The sequence below is a fragment of the Thamnophis elegans genome, unplaced genomic scaffold (genome assembly GCF_009769535.1).
Source record: "Thamnophis elegans isolate rThaEle1 unplaced genomic scaffold, rThaEle1.pri scaffold_59_arrow_ctg1, whole genome shotgun sequence".
NCBI lineage: Eukaryota > Metazoa > Chordata > Lepidosauria > Squamata > Colubridae > Thamnophis > Thamnophis elegans.
This window is the reverse complement of record NW_022473899.1, coordinates 15,110-26,853: the sequence shown is the minus strand read 5'-3', so window position 1 is coordinate 26,853 and position 11,744 is coordinate 15,110. Positions and strand designations below refer to the sequence as shown.

At 46.2% G+C, this 11,744-nt stretch overlaps 1 protein-coding gene across 1 annotated transcript; it reads left to right on the top strand.

The window, feature by feature from the left end:
- Positions 1-248: 248 nt before the first annotated feature.
- Positions 249-9,639, top strand: LOC116523586 (H-2 class II histocompatibility antigen, E-S beta chain-like). Its single transcript, XM_032238699.1, has 6 exons — positions 249-446; positions 1,727-1,999; positions 7,555-7,836; positions 7,989-8,102; positions 8,342-8,365; positions 9,508-9,639. The coding sequence occupies exons 1-6, from the start codon at positions 362-364 to the stop codon at positions 9,519-9,521; spliced, it is 792 nt and encodes a 263-aa protein (XP_032094590.1). The 5' UTR covers positions 249-361; the 3' UTR covers positions 9,522-9,639.
- Positions 9,640-11,744: the final 2,105 nt, after the last annotated feature.

Genomic DNA, 11,744 nt, shown 5'->3' with positions numbered 1-11,744 from the left:
AATTAACTCCCCCAGACTCTCCCTTTTGTGAAGGGGGAGGGAGACCCTCCCTTTGAGGTGGTCTTAGAATATTCTGGGGAGGGAAAAGGGGTCTCGGGCTGAATAACCAACTCGAGTTTCTTCTCTGCGCCGAACTAAGTCTTCTATCGGGTGAAGTCGAGGGAGGCTCTGCCCGGAGACCGATGACGCTGCAGAAGGGAGGATTCCCATTGGTCCTCCTGCTCCTTCTGGACACTCCCAAGGCCGAAGTCCGAGGAAAACTCCTCCTCCCCCCAATCCAGACCCTCCGATTCCCCCTCTGGGGCTGGAGGCATCGGCGTCTTTCTCCTCTGTCTTTGGGGGCGCTTGTGGGGCAGCATCCATGGCTTTTGCTGGGCTCCCCCTGATGCTGCTGGTGGGGGCGCTGGCCCGGATCCCCGGAAGCGAAGGGGGGAAGGAGAGCCCCGGTAAGGAGGGCGCTGGGCGGGGGAGGAGGGGGTTGGGGTGAGGAGGAGGTTGGGAAAGACCCCCGGAGGGGGAAGGAAACTGCTGGGTCTCCAGAGCCTCCAACAGCCTCGATCTCTGCGTGGTCTCCTCCCCCTTCCTCCCCAATTCCCCCACTCACAGGAGAACGGAGAGGGACCCCACCCCTTTCCTCGATGGTAGCCGAGGTGAGGGTCGCAGCCAGGCCCCTTTCTCGGTCGTCCCCCTCCCCCAGTGCCTGGGTGGGAGGGGGCTGCCTGGAAGGAGGAGGGGAAGGGAAAGCGAAAGCGAAAGAGGGAAAGTGAGGCATTTTCAGCCCTGAATCCCCAGAAGGAAAAAGATCCATTTGAGCAAAAGGATTTTGGCTTCTTCAGAAACTTCACTTTTTCTTCTGAATCTCAAATTTGAGGCTTTGGAGGTCAGGCAAGAGGGGATCTTCCGTCCCTTCTGGGGGAGCCCCTGAATTTGGGGAGGAGACCAAGAACCCCCCACCCCCCCATAATCCCCCATGGCTCCATAGGGACCTGGAGGGGGAGGGGGGAAGTGAGAGAAGGGGATTTGGGGGCTCTGAGTCGCTCCTCTCAATTGGCTCTCAAAAACTCCCCTTTGTGAAGGGGGCTGGAGACCCTCCCTTTGAGAGGCTCTTTGGGGAGGGTGCAAGGAGTCTTTGGGGGGGAGGGGGATAGGAAACAGGAGTGATCCCCGAGGATCCACCCAAAAGAGGGAGTTGGGCTGAAGATTAGAGGGAAAGAAGAAAAGTTGGGGCGACCCAGGGAAGGTGGGGGTTGTAGGGCTGGGAGACCCCAGGAGTCTCAGTCTAGATGTGCTCATTGTGCCCCCTCCCCATATTCCCCTCCCCCCAAAGGAAGACAGAGAGTGGGAGATATGGATATTAGCTTCCCTCCAGCCCCCCTCCCCCCATCATTCCTCCCCGTTTAGATCCAACGTTCCCTGCTCGACCAGCTGAGCTTCTGCCTGCCTTTCCCCCCCTGGGAGGATGGAGGGGGGTCCACCAGGAGGCTCCTCCCTCCCCTCCCCTCCTTCTTTCCTGCCCCCCCAGAGCCCCTCCCGCCCAGTAAATCTGCTCCCCTCTGGGGCTGAGAGAGACCCCTTCCCTCCTCCAGGGGGCCTCTTACGCCTGTCTTTTCCGGAAGGTGCCCCCCCATCCTCCGTTCCCGAGTGGATCCCCCCTTTGCTAGTGGCTGGGAACAATGGGCCCTGGAGTCCCTCCTGACAGCCTTCCTCCTCCTCCTCCCCCTCCCAGCCCATTTCCTGGCCCAGGAGAAGCACGAGTGCCGCTTCCTCAACGGGACGCAGCGGGTGAGGCTCCTGTACAGGCTCTTCTACGACTGGCAGGAGATCGTCCGCTTCGACAGCGACCTCGGGAAGTTCGTGGCCGTCACGGAGTTTGGGAAGGCGATTGCGGACAATTGGAACAGCGATAAGCAGTACGTGCAGTACCTGAAGGCCCAAGTGGATTCCATCTGCCGGCACAACTACGAGGGTCTCCGGAGGAATTCTGTGGTTGGCCGGAGAGGTGAGTCCGAGGGGAGGGGGGAGTTTGGGGGAGGGGGATCACATCCATGTAAGAGGATATCAGAATTAGGAAATGAATGAATAATATTATCTCAAATTTGAGAGATTGTTTGAAATAGTTTTTACCACCAAAGAGGATGTTTTCCTGGAGATAATAATCCCCTGATTGATAATATTCAACATTTAATTATTTCTTACTATCAATTCAAAATTGTTGTTCCGGCTGCAGTTCAGGAGACCTGAAATCACTGGATGTTTCTTGAGTCTCTTTGGGGGGATTTTCTCTTCCTTTTTCTTTGGCTTCTGAGCTGACTTTCCTCTCCAGAGAGATCCAGGCATCTCCTTCCCCCGAGGGGCCAAAGCTTTTCTCTGGCCACCAAGAGAGGCTCTCAACAAAGACAGGTAGAGAATTAGGAGGATGGAAGAAGAAATTCAACTATTGTCAGTAAATATTACCGGTTTATATTCGCCAACAAAAAGAAAGCATATCTGGGCAAAATTAACAAAACAAAAGGCAGATATAATAGGCTTACAGGAAACACGCATTAAAAAACAAGATATAAAATACCTGGAATGTCCTAAATTAGGGAAATTATATGCAGCATCACCAGAAGAAAAGAGAGAAGGGATAGCGATATATGTTAAGGATGGGATAAAGACAAATTTAATTTATGCAGACCCAAAGGGAATCATATTAATGATAGAGATTAGAGATTGGTCTTGGATTGACATGGCATGGATGAATGGAGAAATTGGGGCTGAAATACATACAATTGAAATATTACCAAATACTTGAGCAGATCACAACCCCATTAAAATAATCTGGAAAGGGGGAAAAAAGAGTAGGCGAAGATGGATGTTAAATCTGCAAATATTAAAAGAAAAAGAATTTATTCAAAAATGTAGAAACAAATTGGAGTTATTCCTTAAGGAGAACACAAAAGAACAGACATCTATACAAAAGTTATGGGACACCATGAAAGCTTATTCCCGTGGAATTATTATAGCGTATTCAGCAAAAAGAAATAAAGAAAAATGGGCACAACAGAAGATATTAGAAGAGGAAATCAAAAATTTAGAAATAAAATTACAAAATAAGCCACAAAGTGACAAAATTAGAAAGGATTGGATTAATTAGAGAAAACATAAATTAAATATATTAGACCAGGAAGAAATGGTAAAGGGCCTAAAACTAACAAAACAAAACTTCTTTGAGCGAGCAAATAAACCGGGGAGGTGGCTGTCATATAGATTGAGGAAAGAAAGAGAAAAAGAAAGATTAATATATCAACTTCTAGAGGAAACTGGTGAACTACAACATACAGTGGAAGGGAAGAAAAAGATTGCATACAAGTACTTTGAGAATCTGTATAAAGGGGAATAAGTAGATGGAAAACAAAGAAAATAATATTTAAATGGAGAAGAAACCCCGACAATAGCAGAAGATATGAAAGAAATGTTGTCAAAAAAAATAACAAAAATAGAATTGAAACAGGCGATTCAGAAAGAGAAAAATAATAAAACGCCAGGCCCAGATGGATTCCCAGCAGAATGGTACAAAATAACAGATGAATTGAAGGAATCGATAGAACCTTTGATGCTGGAGATGTATAATGAGGCACTGATGAAAGCAAAAATTCCGGACTCATGGAGGGAAGCGCATATTACATTAATATTTAAAGAAGGTGCAGATAAAAAACAGATTCAAAACTATAGGCCAATCTTGTTGTTGAATGCTGGCTATAAAATATTCACAACATTAATAACAGAGAGATTGAAAAAACTATTAAATGGCTAAGAATTAGACAAAATTCGGAGATAAGAGGAACTAAAATTTAAAAAGAGGAATATAAAATCCAGGCCTTTGCAGACGATTTGGTATTCATTATAGAAGACCCACTAGAAACAGGAAACAGCTTAATGCAAGAACTAGGAAAATATGGAGATGTAGCAGGGTTAAAGATTAATAGAGAAAAGACTAAAATGATAACTAAAAATTTGAAGGAAGAACAAAATAAAGAATTAGAAAGAATAATAGGACTGCAAGTGACAAAGAAAGTTAAATATCTTGGAATATGGCTAACTGCAAAGCTGCCCTTGAAGAGCATCCGGCGACTTCAGCTAGTCCAGAATGCGGCCGCGCGAGTGATTGTGGGCGCACCGCGGTTCGCCCACATAACACCTATCCTCCGCGAGCTGCGCTGGCTACCTGTTGATCTCCGGGTGCGCTTCAGGATGCTACTTACCACCTATAAAGCCCTCCATGGTAGTGGATCTGGGTACTTGAGAGACCGCCTCCTGCCAATTACCTCCTTGCGACCTATTAGATCACACAGATTAGGCCTCCTCCGAGTTCCATCCGCCAGTCAGTGTTGACTGGCGACTACGCGGAGGAGAGCCTTTTCAGTAGTAGCTCCGACCCTTTGGAACGATCTCCCCGTGGAGATTCGTACCCTCACCACCCTCCAGACCTTCCGCACAGCCCTCAAGATCTGGCTATCGCGTCAGGCCTGGGGTTAAAGATTATAATCCGTCCCCTCCCGAATGATGAATGTTGCTTCTATTTTTAATTACGTACTGTTTTATATGTCATTGTGTGTATTCCCTTCCCTATACGTTGTAAGCTGCCCTGAGTCCCCTCAGGGAAAAGGGCGGCCTATAAATAAATTTATCTATCTATCTATCTATCTATCTATCAACTATAAAAGAAAATAATTATACAAAATTAGTGCAACAAATAAAAAAAAATCTAGAACTATGGGGGAAACTACAACTAACGTTATTAGGGAAAATAGCAGCGATAAAAATGAATGTACTACCCAGACTATTATACCTATTTGAAACAATCCCCATAAAATTAGGATTTTTTTTTTTTACTGAATTGAATAAGATTACATTAAAATTTATATGGCAAGGGAAGAAAGACAGGATAAAGTTGAAAGCTCTACAGGATGACAGAAGCAGAGGTGGTATGGGACTCCCGGACTGGGAGCTTTATTACAAAACAGCAGCACTAACATGGATCAGGGACTGGATAAATTAAAAAAAAAAAGAATACTAACATTAGAGGGCCACGATTTGCAAACGGGATGGCATTTTTTCCTATGGGAAGAGGGTAAAAAGAAACAAAAATACTTCCACAGACACTATATTAGAGATGCACTGATACAGGTCTGGAATAAAATTAGAGAAAAACATTACATGAAAATACCGACATGGCTTTCCACTATGGAAGCCATGACACATCCCAATACACGAGATCTATCGAAAATGGTTAGATGTAGTGCAATTTTAGGCAGCCAAGGGAATTTGAAAACAAATCCAGAATTAAAGGAGCAGAATATAAATATAGATTGGTGGCCATATCTCCAACTACAATCGAGATACAAAAAAGACGTAAAAGAATATGGAATATACACAGAATTACAACAAATAGATAAAATTTTAACTGGCCCGGAAAATACATTCATAACGAAAATGTACAAATATTTATTAGAAGTAACATTAGAAGAAGAAAAAGTTAAAGGTCGCATGATAGCCTGGGCCAAAAACTTTGGTTACAACATAGATCTAGTGAATTGGGAAAGAATTTGGAACACAAATTATAAACTAACACGATCAGCAGCACTTAAAGAAAATATATACAAAATGTTTTATCGTTGGTATTTATCACCAACAAGATTGGCTAAAATGTACCCAAACATGCAGCCGACCTGCTGGAAGTGTAAAAAAGTACAAGGGACCTATTATCACATATGGTGGACCTGCCCAGAAACACAAAAATATTGGACAAAAATTTGGAAATGGGTGCAAGAAATTACAGGAGAAGAGATAAAATACAAACCCGAAATCTTCCTACTGGGAATAATCAAAGGGAAATATACAAAGAAAATTAAGTACACATTAACACATCTGCTAACTACAGCTAGAATAGCCTTTGCCCAATGCTGGAAACAAAATAATTCCCCCTCAGACGAATTAGTGATAAAAAAAACTTTGGATTGTGCAGAGATGGAGAAATTAACAGTGAAATTAAAAGATAAAGAAGAGTCGGAATATTATGAAATTTGGAACAATTGGTACAAATGGCTGCAAAATAGGAACAAAATTAATTAAGCCAAAAAACAATATATATAAATATATATAGAACTGTGTATAAAGTGTGTAAATATAAAAGCAAAATATTATATACATGTACAGGTATGATTACATAACAATGTTGATGTAATGATTGTAAGGTGTTGTAGAAGGGAAAAAATAATAAGAAAATCTGTCGAAATAAATAAATAAATAAATAAATATTCCGTGAATTTAGAGCAAATTGTTCATCCGGCTGCAGTTCAGGAGACCTGAAATCACAGGATGTTTCTTGAGTCTCTTTGGGGGGATTTTCTCTTCCTTTTTCTTTGGCTTCTGAGCTGAATTTCCTCTCCGGAGAGATCCGGGGGTCTCCTTCCCCCGAGGGGCCAAAGCTTTTCTCTGGCCACCAAGAGAGGCTCTCAGCCTTTCCTGAACTCTCCCCAAAATTAACTGAGCCTCGATTTCTCTGGGAAAAATCCCATCTGAGTCTTATGCTTGTTGTTCAATGAACCCCAACAAAGGAGCATCTCACCAATTGCAATACTTTAACCCCAAACCTTCCGAAATTAGCATCGATTCTATGGGGGCTTCATCAGAAAGACAAACGTAACTCTGGGTCACATTTTTCACTGCATTCGTCATTAAACTTGATATTAAAAATAAAGCTTGAATATCACTGTGTGAGGCAGACAAAATGTAGTGTGTGTTCCTGCTGTTTTAAACTGAGAGGTCTCCAAATGTGGATTGAATTAAATTCCTGGATGGACAGAAGTAGAAAGTGGTGTCTCATAGGAGGGTGGGGGTGTTTAAAAAAAATTGACTTCTATTGGGTGTGCGGAGGAAATGATAGGCAGTGATGATCCCTGCAGCCTGGAACAGCTGATAGGTGGAATTTCAGGAGGTTTTTAAGAAGAGATTGGACAGCCTCTTGTCTGAAATGTTACAGTGTTTCCTGCCTGAGCAGGGGGTTGGACTAGAAGACCTCCAAGGCCCCTTCCGACTCTGTTATTCTGTTCTTCTGCTGTGGGATTTGCCTATTTTGACGATTCTTCCCTTTTGATGAGATCACCTGATCCCAACCAGGAAGGATTTAGGTTTCCCCATTTTTCAGGATCCCTTTTCATCTCTTCCTGCAATTTGCTTTGGAAGATGACTCCAAACACCGTCCCAGAGGTCTTTTCTCAAAAGGCAACTGGACTTTGTTTTTCCTTCAAGACATTTTGCTTCTCATCCAAGAAGCTTCGATTTGGGCCCTCGGAACTGAAGAAACTTCTTGGATGAGAAGCGAAATGTCTTTTGGGGAGAAAAAAATCTCCTTTGGGACAACCATGACCTGGATTGACTGAGAATCTCCACAGAAACTCAAAACACGGAATATTTTTAAGAGAGAAAAGGAGTCTTGAACTAACCAACTTGGTCTTCTGTTCCGGGCCCTCCTGTGTCTCTCATGTGCCTCCTTCCCCTCCTTCCCTCCAGCCAAGCCCACCGTCACCATCTCCCCCACCAAGATAGAACCCGATTCCCCCAACATCATCCTCCTCTGCATTGCGACGGGATTTTATCCCGTGGAGATTGAGATCCAGTGGCTGAAGAACGGACAACCAGAGAAGGAGGGCGTGGCCTATGGGGAGGAGCTCCAGAACGGAGACTGGACCTACCAGCTCATGGTGATGCTGGAGACCCAGCCCCAGCGGGGGGACGTCTACACTTGCAAGGTGGAGCACGCCAGCCTGGAGGCCCCCATCACTGTCCAATGGGGTAAGCCCCTCCCGTCCTGCTCTGGGGACCCCATCCTACCCTGAGAAATGGGAGAGACCTTCCCTGTCTGGGGAGAGTCAGAATGGACCCTCCTCCTGGGGAAAGGTGGGCCTGATCCTCCTGCTCAGGTGAGGCTCCTTCTCCTTCCCCAGAGCCCCGTACCTCCAACTCTGCCAAGAGCAAACTCTGGACCGGGATAATGGGAGCTGTGATAGGAGTGGCCTTCTTTTCGGTGGGGCTCTTCTCTTACCTGAGGGCCAAGAAAGGTGAGTCTGGGGGGCTGGATGAGAGGTTGTGGGGAGGGGACCCTCTAGGGGAGGCCTCTCATCAAGCTGAGCAGGTGGCCAAGAGGGTCTCCTTGAGAAATATTTTTGTCAGCTTCTCTTGTTTGAGGGGCTATTAAGGGAAGATCATGCAACCTATTATGGGCTATCGAAGGGGAGGGGGACCCCCTGAGTCCTCCATAACCATGAAGGGTCCTTATTGGGTCTTTTTCTCCTTCCAGCAATTCCCATCCAACCTCCTGCAGGTGAGTTTCTCCTCTTCCTCCCTCATCTGAAGTCCTGTGGGTACAGCAAAGTTATGAAATTTGGGGTAGTTTTTACTTACAGAGATCTGAAAAAGTATTGCAATCAAAAAAGAAAGCTAAAATCTTGCCCAGAATCTTCCCATGTTTTGGGGAATTTCAAAAGGGAAGGGAAGAAGGGCGCCATTACTTCCCATTCCTCCCTCAAGGAGGAAGGACCCCAAGGTTTACATTCCCACATGCATTTTGTAAGCAACCCACCCATTCAATTAGGCTCACTGTGGAAGGGGGTTCCTGAGGGTATTCAGGCAGGGGGAAAAATTCCACCTCTGTGGCTATTTTGAAAGGGGTGAGTCCAATGCTACTATGCACTGTGGTGTTGAAGGCCACTTCAGCAAATGGCAGGAGATGTTCCCACCTAAATTGCTGATCATTAACGTAGGATCTCAGGTATTGTTCTATCACTGCATTAACTCGTCCCGCAGCTCCATTGGTGCTTGGATGGAAGGTGGAGCTAAGCCCTTGAGATGACCCTATCAACTTAATGAACTCCCTCCTAAACTTCACCCTGAACTGGACTCCCCTCCCCCATCCAAGATGATCCTTCTTGGCCCCCATTCTGACTCATTTGGGTTCATTAGTTGGAGCTGGAACAGGCTCCTCTTCCTGCCCCCCCCTCTTCTCCTTGTGAGAATTCACACAATTTCTGGCCAAGTGACGCCGGGCTGCCCCCTTAATGAACTCCCTCCAAAACTTCCATGTGAAATGAATCCCCCCAATTTCTGCCAAGTGACCCATTGCTACGCCTTTTCCTTCCACCCCCTTTGTAGCCCCATCTTCTTTCTTCATATGGAAGGTCTGCAGGGAGGGGGGAGGGGATGTTCTGTTAATTAACCCTCTAATTAAGTCAGGGAGAATTCCAAAATCCCCTGGAGATGAAATGGGGAGGAATCCCTCATCCATCCCAGCCTTTTTGTTCCTGCAATGGGCACATTCTCCCTCTATCTGTCCCTGCCTATCAACCACCACCCCTGCAGTGTGCGTCTGCCTTGGGGTTGGGGGACTAAAAGGGAAGATAAATATGATTTTTACACTAAAAGTTTCTCTTTATATCCTAATTTTCTTCCCCATCTCTTTTTCTACAGCACTCATGAATTAATCCTGCTCTCTGATGCAAAAGGAAATTATTTCTTTAGTAGCTGATGTGTCAGCCTCTGCTTTGCTGCTTCTTCGGCTGCCATTGAAACGGGGGAGGGGGGCATGGGAGGGGTTTACTAATTGTGCTGGAGGAAGATTCTGGAGTTCTGCTGCCTGTCGGACTGCGCATGCGGAGGAGGTTCCCGCCAAGGCCAACGGCACCGACATTCCATCTTGGTGATGCCTTTCGAAGTTATCTCACACCTGACAATTGGGAGAATTATGATTGGACTGCAACTGGGATGCCAAGGGGTGGGGAATGGGTTATTTTATATATCAGTCGCTTTCGCGCCTAAATAATCAGTCTTTGCTTTGCTATGCTTCTAATCATTTATAATTAGTAAAAGTACACTTCATTTCTATCAATGGAGTCTTGTGGTTTTCTTTCTTAATTACTCAATGAAGGAGTGCTGACATGATGATTCTTTGTTCTGTTTGCAACTTCTGAGAAATGGAGGCTGAAGTGGAAGGTTGGGGAGAGGAGAAGAATTTCAGCCTGGACCTTCTGCTGCTGAGACTCCCCCCAGGCTTCCTTTGAGGGCCTCCCTTTCTTGGGAGGGAGGGTTGCAGACGATCTAGACTGCCCCCAGGAATGCTGGGTGAACCTGTCCCTCCAGCCCCCTCATCTCTCCTGGCTTTGAACCCACAGCTGCTTCATCTCCATCACTCTTCCTCCGAATCACTTCCCTCCCCTTCGCTTTGCTATAAAGGAATAAACTTCTGATGTAAGAAAACCCTGGAATTCTTCCTTCCTTCCTCTTTCCTTCCCCCACAGGAGGCTCCTCCCTCCGCTACCTCTGGGTCGACCATCCTGGCTGCTTCGGGTCAGAAGCCAGAACTGGTTTGGGTGGGCATATCCAGGGAGGGGAAGGGTCTGGACTCCCTCCTGCTTGGAGGCCCCCTTCCCCTCAAGCCCCCTCTTGAGGAGCAGAATGCCATCAGCCACAGTCGTCTCCAAGCACTTTTGGGGAGCCATTGGTGGCAATTTCCCCCTACACTCACCCAGCCATTTGAGCCAATTTCTCCCCTTCACAACCGGAGGCTCCTGCCCCATTTTGGCACCCAAAGCCTCCCTCCCTCTTTGGGGCTCAGATTCTAATGGTATGGGGTCTCCTGCTTGATGGTACAGATGGTGATGTGTCTCCCCTACTCGAGCAGGGGGTTGATCTAGATGACCTCTGAGAAATCCATCTGAAGCCATTCCTGGTGTAAAAGACATTTGCCACGGAGGGGAAGATCAGCCCTGTGGGAAAGAGGGGTGGGTGGGTGTTCAATGGGGCAGCCCTGAGTGGAAGACCTCTCGCTTCTTCCCAGCATCCCTAGATGATCCTAGTCAGCCCTCCAACTGGGCCTCGACCCCTCCAGAGGTCATCCAGACTGGCTCTGCAGGACTCCAGCAGCCTCGATCTCTAAGGGCAGAACTTTCCTCTCCCCTTCCTCATCTGGGGTCTTGGGGTCACCACAGGAAGAATCGGTCAGTGTCTGAGTGGGATTTCAGGAATTGTCAAACACAGGGAAGATTTGGGCTCCTGTTGGAAATTCCTCCCCTTGCAAGACAGCGTGGAAGAACCTGGAAAAGGGACAAACATCAAACGTCTCAATGGCAGGAAAAAGAAATCAGACTTCCTTAACAAAGAAAAGGCATTGTTGGTGGAAGAGGCTTCATTGCTCAGGGGAACTGAACCAGCAATTCGTAGACAATCAAACCAGGGGGCTTAGCTGTTTCACAGGTGTGGGGAACGTATCAAAGACGTGACTGGGGGGCTTAAAGAAATAACGATGCCCACAGATTATTATTATCCCTTTTTCCTCTTTCATGCGGGGAGGAAAGAAAAAGACCCTGGAAACTACAGACCAATCTCGCTGTGTTGCCTCACCTCTAAAGTCACGGAATCAATTATAAACCAGCCCTTCGCCCTCCACTTAGAAACAAACAACTTTCTAACAAGCAGTTTGGATTCAGGAAAAAATTGTCCTCTAATCTGCAACTCCTACACTGCAGAAACATTTGAGTCACACATCTTGACCAGGGTAAAGCAATAGATGCAATTTACATAGACTTCTGCAAAGCCTTTGAATCAGTGGTACATGATAAACTACTGTTGAAACTAAGTTCTTACGGCATTTCTGGATTACTACATAAATGGATAGCCATGCTCCTAATAAACGGAGTAAAGGTGAAACC

Excerpts from the sequence above, each read along its gene's own strand:
- LOC116523586 (XM_032238699.1), top strand. The coding sequence starts at position 362 with ATGGCTTTTGCTGGGCTCCCCCTGATGCTGCTGGTGGGGGCGCTGGCC. Across the intron at positions 447-1,726 it reads AGGGGGGAAGGAGAGCCCCG|CCCATTTCCTGGCCCAGGAG; the intron begins GTAAGGAGGGCG and ends TCCCCCTCCCAG. Across the intron at positions 2,000-7,554 it reads TTCTGTGGTTGGCCGGAGAG|CCAAGCCCACCGTCACCATC; the intron begins GTGAGTCCGAGG and ends CCTTCCCTCCAG.